Raw genomic sequence first — 22,439 nt, forward strand, 5'->3', positions numbered from 1 at the left:
GCGGTGATTCATAGACTAGTTATACACTTTTAAGGTAGAAACTATCATTACTTAATATTGAATTAATTTTTAGCTTTCTATTACAGCAAATAAAATACATAGAATTTATGAAATTCAGTATTAAACCTACGGCCTTCTGTTATTTTTATTTCAAACTGGACACGCCATACAGTATATTAATTAGAGAGTTATGATCAAAAAGCCAACAGTCCTTCAGAATCTGAAGCAAGTACTTAAAACTACGTCTTAGTCTTGAGTCTTAGCAGCTTCAATAAAAAGACTAATTCAGGCTAGAATACTAAATTAATTTTATTATTTTCATAAGCTTTAAGTGTTTCAGGAGAAAGTTTAGTTTTATTTTACTAACCATGTTCAAGACTTCAAGACCCAATCAGTTCGTTTATAAAGAAATCCAGAAATTATACTTTGTTTATGATGAGATCATTATTCAGACAATGTATCACTCAGATTTGGCTGCTGTATACATCATGTATGTATACAAAAGCCAAAAAAATGTATGTACAGTATCTTTCTTTATTTTACGACTTTTAATTTTTTTCAAACGAAAAGCCAAAAGTTTTAACAACATAGAAATTGTTATTACACAGACACCGTCTTCTTGATTTTTATTTATTTATTATATCTATAGAATCTATAGTTGAATAAAGTTGTAGTAAAAACTTGCTTCTCTGTCCATCCATTGACGCGATGTCGAACAAATTTCTTTATTATAATTACTGTATCTATGGAAAACAGCAGAAAGCTACAAGTGGGGGCAGAATATAGTCAACAAGGTACTATAAAATAAATTACACGAATTGTTAACCTTCTTCAGTTCTTTTTGAAGTCGGTTAAAAATAACATTCTAAGTAACTTCTATTTATATGATCGGTATTTTACATTCTTCATTAATTTCCTTGAAGCAGTTAATTTTCGAACATTAAATATGAATTATTATTTCATTCAGTGAATGGAACGTCCCACCAACAACCCACTCACTGGTGGGACACTCGTGTGGGAAGGAACTTTGTGATAGTGTTAATCAAAAAGTCAACATGTTTCCGAATGTGTGGTCTTTGTCGGCTTACTTACGTAGGTTAATGCTTTTAAATTATTATTTTTTTAAAGATTATCAGTTTGGCGTTTTACTCATCTCTAAATTTGAAGATATATATGTATATACGAGTATTTTATCGGAAGGCAAACGAGCCGACTAGACGCTCATGAGGGCAGCCATCGCAGTGTAAAAGGCATTTGTCCCACAAGCCCCCCAAAGAGAGTATGATCTCATTATAAACAATTGGAGGATCTTCCAACGAAGACCCTCACCGTTCGTAAATTAAATATTTTAATTCTAGCTTTTATTCACAAATAATAAGTCAAAACGCTGTTATACTGCTTTTTGTATATTTCATTTTTTGCACCACATCTAGATGGTTAATAGCGTTGTAGTCCCTTCATGTTGTCCCCAACAATTACTTAGTGGCATCTCTTTTGGAACGCATGAAGATAAAAAAATAAATTGATTGAATTGAAAATAATATTATAAATTAGAAAAAAAAACACATGAAACTTCCATCAAATATTTAATCGTGATTATTCGTTTATTACATGAATTCCCCTAATTCAACTTATACATTTATGCTGGCAATACAAATACGTAAAGTCAAGTATGAACCACACACAGATAAGAACACGTGTAAATCTTACGCCACAATGGCGGTAGATGACAAAAACAATTCAGTCATATTAATGTTGGAGCTTATTCCTAACGCAACGTCGAGTATTTAAGATAATTGTGTTCAAGAATTGCGTCGTATCAAAGATATTTTCGAAATGTTTAGAATAGCTTGGTGTAACCGCTTAAAGTTACAATAATTAATTTAACATGTAACAGGGGCGACGTGTTTGCCTGACGTATGGCGCTCGAATCGTTTAAAGTTCACGTCTCTAGGTTCTTTTAATAAACATGTTATGGAAAACCAGTGGGGCTTCAATATTTTAAAACTGGGCCTAAGATTTCTGTATCTGTTCTGTACATTTGTTTTTATAGGCAAGTAAGTAACCAGTCGAGTTTTTCTCCGAGGAGAGGATCGGAGAGAGTTATAGTGAGAAAGATTGAGAGAGAGAAAGGGAGATCGAGAAAAAATACACCCTACTGGTTGATGTATTCCTTTAGGTTTAGTAGTTACATATTAGAACTTTATATTGCCATCTATTCTGTCCCATAACGTCTTCTGCAGTGAACGCAGATTTTTATATATTTATATTATCATTAGCACGTTTACAGTGTGAATATATATACATACATACAAATACATGGAGTGGTCATTGGTACATAATCATCTATTGGGGATTTTACCTGAGTCATTATTAATTCTCAAAGAACTTTCACTTCTGACATGTGTACTTTATAGGCACACACTTTTTTTATGAAATAACATACAAAGCTTTTATAACAGTAAAAGCTAAAACAATCTGGTTGTGCCTCAGGCTAGGCAAGCCTGTGGAAGTAAGTCTCTCAGGAAATAGTCCAGTTACTGTTTGAAGGTAGTTATGGAAAATATTACGTATCTAGTTAAAAGTTTCCGGTCGTCCCGGCCCGCCGGACGAACTAAGTTAATTAGCAAGTCCAATGTTGCGTGGTTCAAGTTATAGGCGCATTATTGTTTTGACTTTGCTCACATTAGAATAGTTACACAATTTTAAGGTACTTATACATGTTTAATATGTATTTAATACTATATAATATATGTCAAAATCTTTTGCAGTCTTCTTTAAGATGTTTCTGTTTCTCAAAAAGAAAGATGCAACTGTCTCCTTTCCAAACTGAAAAATGTCGTCTTAATATATGTACTAAAATTCTCTCGTTACATATATTGCATGTGTTTTTATCATTACTATACAAATGACATTATTAATAATGTTTAATTTAATAAATAATTAATGCCTATTTCTTTAAGTGATCCCAAAACTCTCACCTGTTGTATTAACGTATCAAATTTTAATAAGATTAAGTAAATATATAATTTTCTTTTCTGTGATTATATAACTTGTGCCATACGATAATGTTATATCGGTCGAGAGTCCCCTAGCAAGTCAAATACACGGTTTCCTCTTTAATGACTTCCATAAGCATTACATTCTAATAGATTATTAAGCGAATGTATTAAAAGATTAAACACTACAAAGTGTAATCTGAGTATTGTATGCAGAATCTGAACTGGAAGATTATAACATAGGTTATGAACTTAATTTTAGTATAACGATTGGGCATGTTAGAAGAAACTTCATTTCGATATTTCATCCATTTTCTTGATAACTACGATATTTATCTAGGCTCTATATTAAATAATAAATTAAGGTATTAATTGTGTAATATGGGTAATTGATTTATTTATTACACATCAGTCATGTAATTATGAATGGGTTCCTTACTATTTAAATTATATTTTATTGAACAAAAAAAGTATTTATTTCCTACTTAATCATACCCGTAACTTATTTTTAGTAATACTTTCAATCAACGCAATAGATATATGAAATTACTTCCTTGTATTTTATTAGACTAACAACTTAATAGTTAAGTGGGAGTTTCCTTGTTATAAGTAGACTTGACAATTGCATTTTGATTAACATGTCGAGGCAATGATAAAAAATAACATTCTAACACGATTCAGTATATCCATAACAAGAAGATCGTAGGTTTCATAATGTTAATAAAAAATTTTTGAGAGAACCCATTGTGGGGTTTTTGTACTTTAAACAACAATTATATATATTTACTAGCTGACCTGGCAAAAGTCGTTTTGTCATGTATATCATTTATTACTTAGAACATTTTATGGTTCTATCTTTAATAGTTTAAGCAGGGTACGGAAAATAAGTAACTTTTTTGGTTGATTTTTTACACCTTGTGTCCGAAAAACCCTAATATCTTACGGAACTCTATTTTTGTTCAAAATTACTCGTGGATAATGTAGCTTTCGAATGGTGAAAGAATTTTTAAAATCGGTCCAGTAGTTTATGAGCCTATTCATTACAATCAAACAAACAAACAAAGTTTTCCTCTTTATAATATTAGTGTAGATATATGCGTTGCGTCTTGGTTGCGGATATTGTAGAAATTGTTTAAAATATGCGTAAGATATGTATATTGTATACAAGTTGTTTTATATGTATGCGTTATAAATAGAACATGCATCCAATTTGGAAAATAAATTGTCTCGAAGTAACAGTTACGAAACATTAGTAAAATACTATATATAATAGTTATTATATCTTAATATATATATTTCTTGTGTGCGTGTGTATGTGACTGAACTCCTCCTAAACGACTGGACCGATTTAGACGAAATTTTTTGTGTGTGTTCAAGGGGATCTGGGAATGGTTTAGATTCACAATTTTGTCTGTTTGTTTTGGACAATGTTTTTTTAATTAATTTTCAATTTATTAGTTGTTGTTGATTTTGGAATGTTTAACATTGGATCCGACAGACGGCGCTACCATCGCAGTGTCAAATTTTAAATAATATTCGAATTTTAATTTTAGTCTGTCCCGAAATTTAAAAAAAGTTTTGTTATCATTGTGTTATATCGTGTGTGACCATGTGCTGGATCGTTAGATATTGTCATAACATTTGAATAATAATTTTCATCAAAATGGCTTATTAAAAATTTAAATTTTGAAATTAAAGACGTGTAGACAGGACAATGTCTGTCGGATCCGCTAGTGTATATATTATAATAGTTATTAATAAGCAGCGAAAACAGTTTAACTTAACATATTGATCTACTCATTTTTAATTATTTGTAATGCATTGATTATTTATTAGTTGTGTTGTGTGATTACTTACGATGGTCCTAAACGCAATCAATTATATTTATTCTAATAGTCTATCTCTCTCTCTCTCTGGCTATCAGTCGGTTAAATCGATTGTCAATAACTAATGACATACTAGGACATACAGACTAGCGGCTGAGCCAGGGCCAATTACAACCACAAAACACACGCATTACAGAATAAAACGTACCTTGCTTTTTAAAAAAAAAATATCTCTTATTCCTTTTTAGTATTGTTATTTTGCGAGTCTCGATGGTTGTTTTCTTAGTATGTAATACCTAAGTGTTATGAGCTCATACTTAGCGCGAACTATAGCTATCGTTTATCCAAATCCAATACATTTTTTACGGGAGATGTACATAGCTGCTAACTCTTAAGACTCTTATACCTTTACTTAATTGTACATTTGATACAAAATTCCATTATTACACAGTTTTAAGTAATAACTAATATTATTTCTTTAAATTAAGAATATACTACATTTATTTATTTAAACAATAAGAGTAAAATTGAAAAAAACCAGACTGTTTTAGTATTAAGACTGATTTAGTTTTAATTGATAAAAACGTTATTTTTTGGATTTTTAAAATCCAAGTCATGTCCATACTTTATATTTCTGAATTTAATTTAAATTGAGTCCGGTTTAAATAAACACTCAACAGAAACATTTAACTTTGTACAATACATTCCGAAAAGCAATTTCACCGCTTCGTTTAAATGAACAAATAAAACACACAGGTAAATCAATTGTCATGAACAGACATTCTAACCGAATGTTATTTATATTGGGAATTGGGGCATAGAAGTTTCTTATATGATCTGCTACTGCTGCTATACATAATATATGTATATAAATTTGCCGGAGGTAGCATAGGACACAATTGAAAGATTTTCGTTTAGGAGGCCTTGATTCTTTTTGGTTCGAAAGCTACTGGAGTGAGTGAGTCATAATGAACCCAATGTAACCTAATCTTAAGATGGATTCTTCTTAAACAGATAATTTTCAGCAAAGAATCTAAATATTCAAAATGCGATTAGTAGATATTTGATAATGATGACACGAGAGTACCGAAAATCAGTTGTAATTTATTAAACTTGCTTACGAAAAGAAATGTTGTAAATAAAATCGTTGTACGAATTTACTTTCGATAAGTATACACGCAATAATTCACTCACGATCATCGGTACCATCAATGGCTGTACAAGCTCTTATGGTCTTTAGCTTACGAAAGTTTCTATCGTCATGGCAATCTCGTGCGGGCGTCCAATTCCTTGACAACTCTAACCCACTAACGCTGCCTTGGTCGGTCCACCGGGTTATAATTAAATAGAATTAAAAACAATCCTTTAAATTCAAATCTTGAAATTACAATAAGTAAGTAAAAATCATTGGCATACTCGAAGGAAGGTACGCTCTATAATTAAGTAATAAAATTAATCAATTATCACCATACCTAATTATTAAAAGAATTACAAAGTTCCAAGCCTCTCAGATTGTTACCTGTTGTAAAAGGAAGAGTAATCTCATGGAAACCTTTAATCTGAAAGTGAGTTTTCAGCTACATAGATTGTTAACCCAACCCAAACATCTAAAACAAAATCTCAAATATGTATAGCAGATAAAAACTAATACAGTACAATTCGTGTAACGGAATTCATGTTCAATTCAAGTCACGACTGATACCACATATTTGCCACCATTGTCAGCACTTTCTCCCAGCAATTTGGGTATTTATCAATTAACATACAATAGTGTGGCGAATCAACAATCGTTTAACTAGCAATTACTAATGATATATGTTGATTTGATTTTGGGTTGTTCATTTTCCTATAGGGCGATTTAGGAATTATTTTAAAATCGGCCTTATAAATCGTGCACCCCATTTACATTTCTTCAGATAATGCTTACAAACACAGTACATTCCACGTTTAGATTTTTTTAGATTAGATTAATTTTAGATTTGAAGTAAAAAAAAAGTGTTTTATTAGTAACATTTTAAGATATCAGTTTTCCAATTGAAAAAGGGTATTTATATTTATTTCCAACACACAGACATAATTTACAAAATTTTTAACCACCATAGCATAGTAAACACAATTTAAAATTTATATACATATATATGTATATATAATATATAGCTGGGGTGGCTACCTATTCGACTCAGACGTGACGCTCATATTCTTCAGCTTCTATATTCAATTCTTTTCAATCCCAAAACCCCTTCTTATCTCAAAAATAATTTCAAATTCTTAGGTCCTTCTAACTATACGCTACGCTCTTCTAATAGATGTCTATTGGAAATTCCATCCCACAGCTCTTCCTTCTTAGGTAATTCATTTTGGATTTCCGCCATTAGGCTGTGGAATAAGCTGCCTGAGTCTATACGATTGGCTTCCTCCCTATCGTCTTTTAAAACCCTTCTATACAAATATTTCCTAACCTTATCCTATCCTGATCAATCGTGACCTGTGTAATTCTTGAATCTCCTGTTCGTTTTGTAAATTCTCTATTTTCTTAAATTTGTAAGATTAGTTTTAGTTAGTTATTATAATATATATAGTTGCTAATAGATTAAGGATCTATATTTTAATATAAATTTATTTTGTTTTTTATATAACTTCTGCACTTCTTGCACCCATCATTTTTCTTTATTTATTTCTATTCTTACTAGGGTTGCCTGGAAGAGATCGCTTGTTAGCGATAAGGCCGCCCGTTGCATCCCTTGTAATTTATATATACTGTGTTATTTGTATTTCTTTAGCAACGAAGTGTAAATAAATAAATAAATAAATAAATATATTCCCTGAATTCGAAAAATTTTAAATAATGTCATAAATAGCCAATTGGTCCAGCTATGTGCGACTTTAAAATAAGTATATATAGAGATTTCAGACCTAAAACTAACTACTAACAAAACACTGAGCATGAATCTGTGTCAGAAAAAACAGACTCAAGTTACGACACGTTATCAAAGCATCAGTTATCAGTTTGCATCGCGACTTGCGACACCTGTGATAATATGTGACATACTATCAGATCGAAGTTGAAAAGCTTATTTCGAAAAGCATGTTACGACGAAACTGCTTGATACGCTTATTTATACATATGATCTATTCATTCAACACATTTCGTACCGTAAAATGTAATAAAAACAATCATTGTTATCAATATAATAAGATTTTGTTTGAATTTAATTAGAAAAATAGGTGTAGAAATAGTTTCTGATATGAATGCATCGTGTAAGCTTATCAAACAAACAAACAAAAATCTTTATTCATCTAGGTAAACAGTTCACTTATGAACGTAAAAAAAATTGTAAATTTACATTTACTACCAGTTCGCAAGTCAAGAGCGTAGAGCGGGTAAGAAGAACTGGCAAGAAACTTTCCGCCACTCTTTTCAATCGCCAAGTTTTTTACTGGTGTTATAAACATTGTAAAAAACACAAAAACCGGAGTGAGCGGAAAAAGCGGAAAAGTGACGGAGAGTTTATTTGCCAGTCCATCATCGGTAATTGCTGACAACCAGCAGTAAATTTTTAATGATTTTGTTAAGATGCCTACATGAAAATTATATTTTATTTGCACTGTAAATATGTATACTGCATATAAAGTAATAAATATAGAATGATAAATCATCGTAAATTGTTTGTGCATTAAAATAAAAACAGGATGATGTATTTTACTGGCTATTCAATAATATTATCATTAAAATAATAACAGAATCCAGCTGACAACTTAACTAGGGCTTACGTCATGGAATACCACAGTTGTTAACCTATCACATACCAGCTCATTATATATTGAAATATAAATTACACTAAGGGAAATAAGATTCTTCGCTGATCTTTGGCCGAGCTTGAAACATTATTTAAGCCTTATTATTTTGACAATACCATATTTTATTTTATAAATGCATCACATATTAAAATAATTGGTCTATAGTATGGGACACCGATATACATATATTTAATTTATGATAATAAGTTTGCCATAAAAAAATATAAAAATGAAAAACATATTTTGTGTTCAAAACACTAAAAATCAGCAGGATGAATTATGTTAGTCAAAATGTTCACAGATATATTACTTAATTAATACAATACAATTTAATTAAATAATATATGTATACCTAGCTAATATATTTTAAAGCTGTTTTATAAGGTTTCCAAATCATCATAAAATAGTATTGATTGGTTATACCTATTATATTAAGAATATTACTATCTAAAAAAATATTTTTGCAGCAAAAATGTGGACAAAAAAGTTGTTCCGCTAAATGAATAAACTGAATTTCCATGATTCAAGCATCAATGTTAAATGCCACCCTGGACTTGTATCAAAGTCGAGTCTAAAATATCTCATACGCAAAATACTGACACAAATACTTTTTTTATTTTACACTGTGGTGGGCAACCCTAATCACAAGTGTCAAGACTGTCTGCTGTCGTCTCCAATCACTACTCGCATCAATTACGAAGCTGATGCAACTACAAATTGATTGCAAGAAGCCCTAGTTTCGAGCCTACTTCTCAAACTCGACCATTTTAAAGTCACACACAAGTTTTAAATGAACTGACATACTTTTACGTCGATTGACTTTCTTATGTTCTATGTTTTATTGAAACTTTTTAGTGACCGCTAAAAGGTCGCTGGCCATAAAAAAATGTTTTTAAGAAACAAATTTCAAATTCGAAAATTTTAAATACAATAAAATTCGAAATTTAAAAGTTTGCTTACATAAAAGATAATCGAAAAACCAAATATGACATTTGAGCTAGTAATAATTAAAGACAACCAAAAAATCGTGAACTCTTGCCCATTCAAGGTTTGGAGGCGTTTGTTGTTTTCCATAATTTCATGCATAAGTAATTTATACATTAACTAGAAGTCAATACGGCGTCAGATGACAACATCTATGTATTGTATGCAAACGCCGACACCCACTGTCTTGCAATGCTAATTTCTTCGTTAGCAATTTGGTTATTAATCAGTATGGGGTCTGACTTACGCGCTATGAGACAAATTTGCACACCTAACGTCTGTATAAAATATGCGTAGGTCCTATTACGTATGTACATGTTAGTTTTGATTGGGAAATTGGTATGAACTTAGGTTGTATAATATCTTAATTACATCGTGATTCATTATTATTTTATAATACTATTTTTAACAAGTCGTAGTAGTTTGAATAAAAGAGATTTGACTAAACCATTCTTGAGCGAAAGGTTAATGAACTTGGTGTATTGTCCAAAGACTTAGTAAATTTAATTAGATACAATGTTTACAACTTATAAACATAATATAGAAGAAATTCCATATACTTCAATCTCATTCATATAATATCAGTTGTTCAGGTGCTAGAGGTACCTCATGACAGCAAAAACAAGGAAATACCATTGTAGGAACGTGGTCCCATTCAAGCCTTATATAGAAACAAAAAACGTCGACCCACGTTGAACTAGAATAGTTCTTTAGATTAAAATATTGTGGGACAGACTTCTAGACTATGAAAATTTTCGCTTTTAAAATATAAGACAAATATAAAATTTAAATATTATATTTAACATGTTTATTAAAGACCTTGGTGATCAGCCTTAAGTTGCAACGATAATTCATTCGCAACCGCGAACTTCGTTTCGCCATTGTATGATTTTTTTAATTAGCCAACCTTTTTAGTAGCTAGATCATCATAAGGAACATGATGCTGTTTCATATGATGCATAGAGTATGTTGTGTTTACTAGAATAAAATCCTAAGTAAATTTAATTTTCCATTCTTTGTATACATTTCAGATTTTTCTGACCGAGTTCAAGTAGGTATATTAAAACAATACTGGATTTGGCTGGACCAAACTTCTTTCGAGTTTTACTATTATTTTCATTTATATAAAAGATTAATTTATCGATTCGTTAAACGAATTATTCAATTTACTTTACAACTTTATAAAAATATGTAGAGAGTCGTTGAAAATGATGTCTTTGAATTAATTAACTTAATTAGGAAACATTGAACTGATTGTTAAAATTTCTTCGTATATGTACCTACGCAAAATTACAAAAATATTCTTAATTTCTAAGATTTAATAATAATTAATCTTCTAAGATACTAATTAATCTTCTAAGATTTATTTCTAGATTAAGATTATAAGAGGCTATTTGTGAAAGTTTAAAAGGTAAACGCAAAATATCAGATCCTGGAGAATGACATCGGTTTTTTAAACTCTTTTGTTAATGGTGTAAATTATTTTTTTATTATGTATATCTTTTAAAAAACATAGTATTGGATTTCATACATGTTTCTTTAAAAATCCCACAGTTAGAGACTACAATGTATAACAATATTAACATGAGTTATAATATAAAGATCAACGTTAAAAAAATATTTATACAGGATTCTACTTACTAAATTATTAATAATAAACTTTTATTTATTACCTATAAAAACAAGTACATATTCATACAAGGCATCGCAAAGGGACGTACAGCTCAAGAAATAAAATCTTGTTTTATTTTTCTAATGTCTGATGTCAACTCTACACCGAGTAAGAGAAAAATAATGAATAGGTACTACTATTCATTATTTTTCTCTTACTCGGTATTTTCAATTCTGAGAATATATAAATAGATAATAACAATATAGATATTTTCATTTATCCACGTGTATTGTACCGTTTAATCATTTCGTGTTTAATATCATATATCACATATTAAATGGTTACCCATTGACCAACAAAGCGTAAAGCCTATTATTCGCTATTTATAGCTCCTTTCTGAATATTCAATAAAGCTTCTATGAAAATGGAACATTTCATGTACATTTTATTGTACTGCAGGATTCATGTAACCTAATTACTAGAACATTATTGCTCAAATACCTATATAGTCGAAGAGATGGATTATGCAATAATAGATTTCGGAAATGCTCGTTTATGCTTTTTTATATGTACATACTTAACTTTCATGCTATTGCTTAAATACAGCCTTCTATTCTCATTGAATCTATCTTTGTTAATCTACGGAAATAGCATGATTGACCTATTATTTTTTATTTTATTGTAAAGCACGGTTAAATTTGTAAAAGTATCTTCACTGACTCCGCTGGTTCTACAACTAAAAATGTGCCTTGGCTTCCGAAATGAAAAGCTTTCAGCGTTCCCTGTCTTGTGCTATCTCCCGCTACTTTTAGCGGCAGATAGCACAACTTTTCCGATCCAGCCTTTAACTGATATTTAATTTATTCTTATCAAATATCTATTCGTTATACAGTTAATCATTCTGTAGTTTAATCCGTTTCTAAGATTCCTTTGTTCTTAAAACAGGGCAGACCGTAAATAAGTATTATCGCGATGTAAAAAGTTTTAAGAGTTTAGATAGAGATCTCTTGGACTACAATCCACTGCGTCATAAATTAAATGCGTGTGGTCATTTATAAAGAGAATCATTTCTGACTCGATCAGACATACTGAGATTAGGGGCAACATAGATTTCTAAGTACATCTATTAAAAATATTATTCTTAATTATAACTTGTATATGTATATATGTATATTACATATATTGTATTTGTAAATAAAAAAATACATAATAACAGAGTGTAGTGTATGTAAGTTAGGCTAGATCGTTATGTTAAATTGTGTATTTGCAGAGACAATTTATTATAAAAAAACACATTTATTATAGTGTCGGCTATGTTTCCTTATTAATAAATAAATATGTAGTTGTATCAAGTTTTGACTGTATAACCATTTTGGTAACGTGTAAGCAGTATGAAAATTTAAACGTTAACCTTCCGTTGTATGCCGTACGGCAAAATATATATTATATAGTGACTTCAAAAACCTATGCATAGGAAAATTCATCAGCACCTAAATCACTTATTATTATTATCCTTACTATAATTTAAAAACTTGATCCAATACTATTTAATAGGTTATTTTCCCGCTAAAGGTAACCCTACCGCCGTTGTCCGATGCAATGAGTTCTGACGGCGCTGCCTCCATCAATCGTTGTGTCGATGCAAATCGTTGTTCGTTACTGCGGCTTCATGATTCATTATACTTGTTTATATTGTTTGTTGCGATAAATTAGTATACCTAGTATCTTTCAGTTAGGAATTTAATTGAATTCACGATTGATGGTCGATGAAACAATTATTTTAACAAATAACAAACTTTAAATTAACTTTAAGGTTGACTGACGATATTGGCATGTGTCAATCAAAATATTACACGTACTGGTTTGTTTTTGCATCGTGGATAAAAATGCGTATGCGCATTTCCGAAGATAACTTGAAATTGACCTACCCTCATATATCTACTAGTTAAACGATTGCGTTGGGATATATCGTTATAGAACATTTCTTTCTATTATAAGTTAACAAATCAAACATTTCGTGTCATTTTATTTGTTATTAGTGGCCGGTCCAAGCTTCGCACGGGTGGACGTTTCTATTTTTATTTTTGTAGATATTGATATGTTCTTTAATATTGTGGAAAACATTTTGTTCTACCATCTGTAGTTTTCGCAGCGCATGCGATGAAACATTTTATATGTATTTTTTTACACCTTGGGTAAGATTATTGTAGTTTAAGTATGGATCCTTATTTTTTTCTTCCAAATTAAAATAGATTATTATAGGCCTAAATAGTGATAATGTAGCATTCAAATGGTGAATTAAAATCCAGTAATTTTTTAGCCCTTTCGTTACAAGTACATATACGTACTTATATACAAATGTTTCCTCTTTATAATATTAGTATACCTAGATTATTTTACGCGAATGCTATCCTAGTGTCTACACGGAGTTTCAGACAAACATTGTGCGTTCAAACTTCAAACCCCGATACATCACTGTATTTATTTTGAACATGTACCTATTAAACTAATCCCAATACCTCAGAAGGTTCACCTTTTACACTAGACACTGATACACAATTTTTCACTTGCAGCCTTGCAAATTATTCTATTAGATCTTCTATTAGCTTATATTCTTCACGGTACAAGATGACCTTGAGCAACACACATACATAATTGTATATACACATTATTCGTTTTCCTTATAATGTCTTAGCGTTTTTATGAAATAAAATTCCGAATGACTCGCATACCAAACATAATATGACCCCTATATAAAAGTTAAGTGCTTAATTTTTACAATTAACACTAACACAGGCCTCTAAGTAAACTTTTCTATTTACTATATAATAGGGCTATTAAATACTACATTACAAGGCACAAGGTACTTCGCCAGTGTCGTGTAGATGGAGAAGGCACGAAGGAGATTGATCTATTACACAACACTTTCATTTTTTATTTATCTGTCAATTTGTATTTGTCACAAATATTTTTGTCATTTTTGATAGTTCAGGTGTGTGTAATTAACATTACACAATTTAAGTATCTAATACAATAAGTATACAAAAATTGTATGCTCTGTACGTGCATAATAGTTCCTAAGAGCCACAGATATCATCAGACACGTTCAAATATTTTCTTATCACGAGTGCAATAAACATGTAGACGTAATAAATAAATCTCAACTGGACGTTAAGCTGTAATTAAACGGACGTTGATTTAACAGACGCTTAAGCCTTTTAACAAGTACTTTTAATTGCTAACTGATTACTTTAAGCTTTATAATGCGAGTTTAAGTTATGGTTATCTAGGTTTGGCTTGATTGATGATCCGAACTATTAAGGAGATTAAGAATGTACACACATTAAGTGATCACTTGCGTGTGTTTGCACAACTTGAAAGGTCATGACGGAAACCACTTATAGCTTTTATATAACAAAGGGATATAACATCGTAATATTTTAAACGTGAAAGTGAGACTTTGATGTTGTGTGGTCGCTGATTCGAATTTGATACCAACATATTTGACACACTTACTAACAAAACAGTAGATTGAGACATATTTTTTACAATATCTTTGTTTAACGAGTATTTATATGAACTCTTCTAATTTCAGGAGTTAAAGGAGAGCTTCAACTATGGCCTGTTCTGCCCCCCGGTTAATGGTAAAGCCGGCAAGTTCCTGGATGAAGAGCGGCGGCTCGGAGACTATCCCTTTAATGGTCCTGTGGGATATCTTGAAGTAAGTTGTTCTGTTCTTAACGTCTAAGTTATTGTATATCATATGTACTACTACTCTCGTTTATTATTTACTTATTATAATTATTTTTTCAATTAATTATTTAATAAATAACATTCAGAACTAGATATTACTTAGTTACGTAATCTCCGAAATCTAAGTGTTAAATTTAGTTGAATTAGTTAGTTAAATTTAGTTTGCAAACTATTCAAGATTTCTATGAGTGCAATAAATTTGGTATTTGACAAGTTTATTAGTTATATGCAGATAACATATTATATTTTTTATCGGCTTAATTATTTTCGTTTTTTTAAAGATACATAAAAAACCGCTTCGGCCCGTAGTGCTATTCGACTTTTAGCCTTAGACTGTGAGTCATGGATCTGTATTTTTTATATAGACAATTAGCTGATCCTTCTGAGTTTGACAAGCTATACACTGGGATTTGAAATCATAGCCACTAGGATAACATTGGCATTTAACATATAACATGACACGAAATTTATGATTTGTTTATTTATTCCAGTTGAAATACAAGCGAAGAGTTTACAAGATGCTTAAACTTGATGAGAAGACGCTAAAAGCGCTCCACTCCCGCGCAAATCTCCGCCGATTCCTGGAGAATGTGCAACATGGACAGATCGACAAAATAACTAAAGCCTGTGCCAAGGGCCTAGACCCAAACTTCCATTGTCAGGAGACTGGTGGTAAGCAACATTAATTTATATATATACTAGCAGACTCGACCAAGCGTTGCTGTGGCTAAGGTTTTTCTTATATTACATAGTAGTTAACTATTCAAGGTAGGAGGACAAATTGCACACGGTGTGCAAATTTGATTGATATCGGTTCGGTAGTTTAGGAGTCCATAGCGGACAAACAACGTGCCACCTTATTTGTATTTAGATAAAGTTATAAGACAGGGGCAGATATATTTGTGTTTGTTTTCTTTGTAATGTTTCATCACGTCCGTGTTTTAATGATGAAACACTTATGAGGATATAAGTAAATATAATAAAGTTTAAAATAAATCTTTCTTTTTAATTTCTTTTTTCTGAAACAGTTCTGTATTCTGTATCTGTATATAATTTATCTTTGTTATAACGGAATTCCAGTATTAAAGTACGGATTAATAGAATGTGTACAAAACCAAGCCGCCAGTATAACATCTTTTATTTCACTTCTTCCTAGTAATATTTAAAAATATGCAAATCTATGAAGGTGAGCCAAAGAAAGACAATACCCTATTACAACAGTAGAGTTGACGCAACAATTCACATAATTAATATAGTACTATGGGCATTATGTAAAGAGAAATACAATGTGGTCTAATTAAGCTAGCTTCGTTGCATTAATATTGCGATCTCTCATCAGATATCATCTATGACACACTAACCCTACTTTCGGACTGAAGGTTTTTCCTTCGCTTCGTAAGCGCCTTACTTATATACATAATAATGTTAAGGGCCTGTTTCACAATGTCCGGATAAGTTCCAAATAAGCTATTTATTACTTATTGGTAGGATAAATAGTATTTTTGCGTTTCACGACTGACAGATAGCGCTATACGTCATGAAATTCGAAGTATCTTATTTGGAACTTTTATCTTTCGAATAATTTATGTGTATGTTATTTTAATATTTAATTACGTTTATGCGGTGTTAATTATGAAATTCCAATAGCTAAAAATTTAGTAGGTACTTAAAATTTTCACTGAAATACATTTACATAGATTTCTAAGAAATAAACGACCACAAAATGTCTAAGTGTAACCGAAAGTTAAGTCAAGTTACTCATTCTCTAGAAATCGTCCCATTTGCAGTATGAAATATGACCACCTACTTAGCAAAAGCCTAAACGGTAGCTATTCATCTAATAGCTTACGCACCATTGTTCTGTTCCTATGATAAATGCTCTCTTTATCAGCGTATTATCATCTATCCCGATATAAGCCGTAATACAGTGTTAATAAAATACAAAATTCCATGTAGAAATGACATGTTATTGTGAATCGTATCAATTAAAGCGTATATAATCCGAGATTGATGCAGGTAGCCTTGAGGTGGACTGTGGATAATTCTATACAAACCAAACACTAACGCCTTTTTAATTGTTATTCATATTTCTCTGATTGAAATGATTTATGATGCATTATTCACGTTGCAATATCATGTAAGATTTGCAATATTGTGAAGGGGAATAGTGAGGTGGTGAAATCATAAGAAACATGTAATTTTTATAGCGACGCGTAATAGTCAAAATTACCTAAGCGATTACATAGTTCCTCAATATATTTTTTTTATTTATAATAATAAAGGCACGGCTGATATAAAGAGTCGAAACATATCTATATGACCTCCATACGTTAAATAAAATAATATAAATGTTACAATCAAAGTTTTACTTTTATTTTAAATAAATAAAATCTTTTTCAGAAACCCCCTTATCCATAGCGGCCGGTCTAAAGACACCTGCAAAAATCTTAATCGCCCTAGTCAATGGCGGAGCCTTGCTCGATTACCGAACAAAGGATGGGAGCACCTCCATGCATAGAGCTGTTGAAAAGAACTCGCTAGAAGCCGTGAAAACCCTACTAGAACTTGGCGCGTCACCTAATTATAAAGATGGCAAGGGATTAACGCCCTTATACCTCTCTGTGACAAACAAAACTGATCCGTTATTATGTGAAACGCTTCTTCATGATCACGCAACTATTGGGGCTACCGACTTGCAAGGATGGCAGGAAGTGCATCAGGTAATGTAATATAGTTAGTTATCTAATAAATATTTCATTTATATAAAACTGCTTTTATGGTTTTAAACGCTACATTACATTTTTAGTTTAAGTGTATAATCCGCTGCAGTTTCATGTAAGCTTTCAAAGGAAAATCTTTTAAATTTTACCTAAGAAGCAGAGGCCATTTATCTTGTTTTATATATGTGTTAGATTTATATGTGAATTCGGAAAAGCGACATAGCGAACATATCTAATAGTATTATTGTTCTAACGTGACGGTCTATTTTTACACACATGTATACAGTTACATATCTTAATATATATATTTCTTGTGTGCGTGTGTATGTGACTGAACTCCTCCTAAACGACTGGACCGATTTAGACGAATTTTGTGTGTGTTCAAGGGGATCTGGGAATGGTTTAGATTCACAATTTTGTCCGCTGGACAATGTTTATTTAATTAATTTTCAATTTATTAGTTGTTGTTGATTATGGTATGTTTTACATTGGATCCGACAGACGGCGCTACCATCGCAGTGTCAAATTTTAAATAATATTCGAATTTTAATTTTAGTCTGTCCCGAAATTTAAAAAAAGTTTTGTTATCATTGTGTTATATCGTGTGTGACCATGTGCTGGATCGTTAGATATTGTCATAACATTTGAATAATAATTTTCATCAAAATGGCTTATTAAAAATTGAAATTTTGAAATTAAAGACGTGTAGACAGGACAACGTCTGTCGGATCCGCTAGTACATATATGTATTAAATAAAGTATTTAATATTATATTTAAATGAAGAAATATATTAGTAGCATGATGCCAATATTGATTTTACAACTTCCAGGCGTGTCGTAACGGTCTGGTCCAACATCTGGACCATCTTTTATTCTACGGAGCTGACATGAACAGTCGTAATGCATCTGGCAACACGCCGCTTCACGTGTGTGCAGTCAACGCACAAGACTCATGCGCACGACAACTACTCTTCAGGGGCTGCGACAAAGAGTCCTTGAATTATGCTAACCAGACACCGTATCAGGTTTGATTTTATACTAACATTTTTCGATTTTGAGCTTGGATAAATAATAAACAGGTATATCATATAATGTTTTTAATACTCGCTGAATAGAGGCAACATTTATAACTCGGATACATCGCTTTATAAAGTTTTTTTTTTAATAGAACAGGGGGCAAACTGGCAGGAGGCTCACCTGATGTTAAGTGATACTGCCGCCCATGGACACTCTCAATGCCAGAGGGCTCGTGAGTGCGTTGCCGGCCTTTTAAGTTGAAGACGTTTTAGTTAAGAACATATATTTGGAATTGTTTTCCCTAAAATTGCACAGTATTTGTGTTTTGGCTTCAACTTGAAGCTTATTCGTATAGTGGCGTAAATAATCCTTAATTTTTATATATTGTTTTGAGAGTTTAAGATTCAGGACTTTATCAGCCTTAAAATTACTTCCAGGTTGCCGTTATAGCTGGAAATTTAGAATTAGCTGAGGTTATAAAGAATTACAAAACGGACGAAGTCGGTAAGTTAAACTGTATTTAATATATTGCATGGCTTTCACTGGTGCTTCATAAGTAAGTCTTAGATTTAAGTATATATAAATAAATGATAATAATAATAATTACTAACAATATAGACTTAGATATAGTATATTTACTAACATGCTTTATAAATGAAGTGTGACGAGAATAATAAAACCGAATAATTAGTATATTTATTAGATTATTTCTTGCATGTCCATCATTCATCTATCTATATCATTGCTTTCATAATGGTGATGGTTGTATATATACAAAGTATGGGACACGCATATACGACAGGTATTATAATATTTTATGTTCAGCACGTTCAATTTATTTGATTCATTTAAATTGTTTTGTACGCACTTTATTATTTTGTTCGGTTGTTAACGAAATAATTTCAGTTCCGTTTCGTGGCCCGCCGCGGTTTAACCCGAAGAGACGGTCGGCCGCTTGGGGCGGATGGTGGAGCGCCGGAGATAGGTCCTCCTTGGCCTCATCGACTCGGATTCCGGCTGACCTAGATGCCTTACTGCGACGGCCTCAGGGCTCAACCAACTCGCCTTGCAGCCTGGAACGACCGTTCTCGTCCGCATCATCAAGCATTAGTGACGCGAGCCACCCGAGCCACGAAGACGACGCGAGCATCATCACAGGTAAACATGGAGGTCTAACAACCATCACCATGCACATCATCGCATGTTCTGTTAGATGTTATCACCGTTCGCTTCTACGCTTCTTCCTAATTTAGGGCCCTTTTAGTTCCCACGTGTGTCTACAAGTGATCAATATAAAAATATTTTAAATTTAATTTACCGTATAAAATGGTATATAAGTTTTGTGTGTTGGTGGTTGCCTTAATACACGTACACGCGCACATAACAGCGGCGTGCACGTTCGATCACACTCAATCCGTGCCGCACGTACGCGCAAGCCAGCTAAGCCGATTGCCGGCTGAATTTATCCGCCAGGGCGACCCATGTTGACAGATAAGAGCCTGGGCGACACTAGCGACATCATCTCGGACTCGAGTGGGGTTGGGACCAGCAATTCGGACACTACCACGTGTTCGCTGCAGGCGCCGGGTGCTACACTTGTATGTCTACAGCCCTATGAGCCCACACAGTCTGGGCATGTAAGACTGAATCAGGGAGACATTATTGAAGGTACATAATACATGAAAATCCTAGGCTCAACGGGAGAAATAAGACTTATGAATATTTAACTTTTATATGACCCATGTGGCGTACTAATAGTACATTGTGAATAATGTCACATCAAATATCATTGTAATATTATAAATTCATCGAGTTCATTACTAATATTTAAAATATAATTTTACTCCGTTGATTTATCCGATGGTTTAATGGTAAGATTTCCTTACAATAATCTTGACGTTCAAAGTTTTCTTTGAAAATTTCACAAGTAGTAGGGATATTTAATCTTATTATGTGCAAAAAGTAACCTTATAGAACGATTTTCAGTAACGGGTTCGACAGACGATGGTTTCCTTGAGGGTCGGGTCCGAGGGTCTGGAGCTACAGGGCTATTCCCTCCGCACTGCGTACAAGAAGTCCGCTTGAGACAAAACGCACATATACACCAGGTATTTTTAAGGCACCTTATATGTAGCTTTATAAAGGATCGCTTTTGTTATCTGATTCGCTTTTGTTTTTGGATTTCGTAATACAAATTTGCACGCCATTGTATGTGTATAAGAATATGCGAACATTAGATTGTACCACCAAATCATTATTGTATCATATATTCTTGCAAATAAATATTGTTATTTCGATTTACTGTCTCATGAGTATTTCCCGTATGATTTACTCTTGCTTGTCAGAAGTCATAGGCAAAGTTTGTTACCAAGAATGGTTTGTATGCGTTGAGTTTTTTAGAGATGTTTTATTATAGTTTACCGTACTCTGTATAACTTTATTTGAAACGACTGCAATGTAGTAACAATGAAGTACCCCTTTTCAATAATTAACAGGTTTCTTCAAATACTGTACACCACTCTCGTGTGAGTGGTCGGAGAGAGGTGGGCCTCAGTAAGACTTACAGTGCTACAGCGCCCAGAGTTAAGAAAACGTGAGTAAAGCCAATAAAGAACTATTCTAACTTAATATACCTCAAAGATAATTATTATTCCTTTAACTATGTTAAAACTTATTAGAAATTTATATATATATAAGTAACTTGTTGCTAAAATCTTGCTACACCATTATACTTATATCAAGAATAGAATCATGCTATTTTAGTAAACTATTGCTTTGATTTCGGCAAAACATGAAATACTTCATATGATACTTAGTTTGAAGTAATTTTTAGTAAAACAAACCTTCATATGCGTTGGCATCAGCAACAATTAGTATTTTTATAAAGATTATGACATCAGAGGTTAACAGAAATATATCAACAAATAAACATTACAGAACGGTAGACAATATAGCTGATAGTTCAAACATATTACATTGGTCAGTTGCATCAATGTGTCTCTCAAAACAAGTGAAGTGTTTCCTAGTGAACTCGACATTAGGGTTACGGAAAACATGCGTGTCGATTTTTCAAAAAATATATATAGAAAGGTTCTTTTAGCTTGTATTTATTTCTTACTTTTGGGTTTTTTTTTGCTTTTTTTTGTTTCCTCGTTTTGGCGAAAATTATTGTATTTTAAGTACATGAGAATATTTTTTCTTTAAACACGTTAACTATATCTGTACTTATTTGGATTATGGTAATTTACATACAATTTGTTTACATATCAGGTATGGAAACATGGAAACACGAACCGTAGTGCTGCATCGAGCCCGTCGAGGCTTCGGTTTTGTACTTCGCGGAGCGAAGGCTTCGTCTCCACTAATGGAGCTTCGCCCCTCAGAGCGATGTCCTGGACTACAGTATCTAGACGATGTTGATGCTGGCGGCGTTGCTGATAGAGCAGGATTGAAGAAGGGAGATTTTCTCATAGCGGTATGTAATTTATATTCAAATTTTTATTAAACGTAAGGTAAATTTTACCAGCAATTCGCAAAAAAAATATAAGTACATTATCGTTCTGAAACGTGCGTGATAGATGCGCTGCTACAGTTAAAAAAGATTAAGACGCCTTAACATTAGCGCATCGTATGCCACATAATATGATAGTGTCAATAATTATATAACATCGAAATCTAGTACATACATCTATCAAGACACTATTAAAATTTTCAATAAATCTATATATAT

General features: G+C 32.1%; 1 protein-coding gene across 9 annotated transcripts in view; it reads left to right on the plus strand.

Annotated features, from left to right (window-relative positions):
* The window catches only part of LOC111001399 (SH3 and multiple ankyrin repeat domains protein 3), a 145,373-nt gene that overhangs the window by 110,897 nt on the left and 12,037 nt on the right, over positions 1-22,439 (plus strand). For 4 of the 9 annotated variants that reach the window (XM_045632267.1, XM_045632266.1, XM_045632269.1 and 1 more), the window contains 10 exons: positions 14,815-14,940; positions 15,464-15,644; positions 17,373-17,692; positions 18,523-18,717; positions 19,147-19,213; positions 19,616-19,867; positions 20,183-20,377; positions 20,696-20,817; positions 21,205-21,302; positions 21,980-22,184. In XM_045632267.1, the coding sequence (XP_045488223.1) occupies positions 14,815-14,940; positions 15,464-15,644; positions 17,373-17,692; positions 18,523-18,717; positions 19,147-19,213; positions 19,616-19,867; positions 20,183-20,377; positions 20,696-20,817; positions 21,205-21,302; positions 21,980-22,184 (1,761 nt within the window). The remainder of the gene's footprint in view (positions 1-14,814; positions 14,941-15,463; positions 15,645-17,372; positions 17,693-18,522; positions 18,718-19,146; positions 19,214-19,615; positions 19,868-20,182; positions 20,378-20,695; positions 20,818-21,204; positions 21,303-21,979; positions 22,185-22,439) is intronic. The other 5 variants (XM_045632268.1, XM_045632274.1, XM_045632271.1 and 2 more) reach the window with 3 other exon arrangements.

The sequence above is a fragment of the Pieris rapae genome, chromosome 18, assembly GCF_905147795.1.
Source record: "Pieris rapae chromosome 18, ilPieRapa1.1, whole genome shotgun sequence".
NCBI classification, from domain to species: Eukaryota; Metazoa; Arthropoda; class Insecta; order Lepidoptera; family Pieridae; genus Pieris; species Pieris rapae.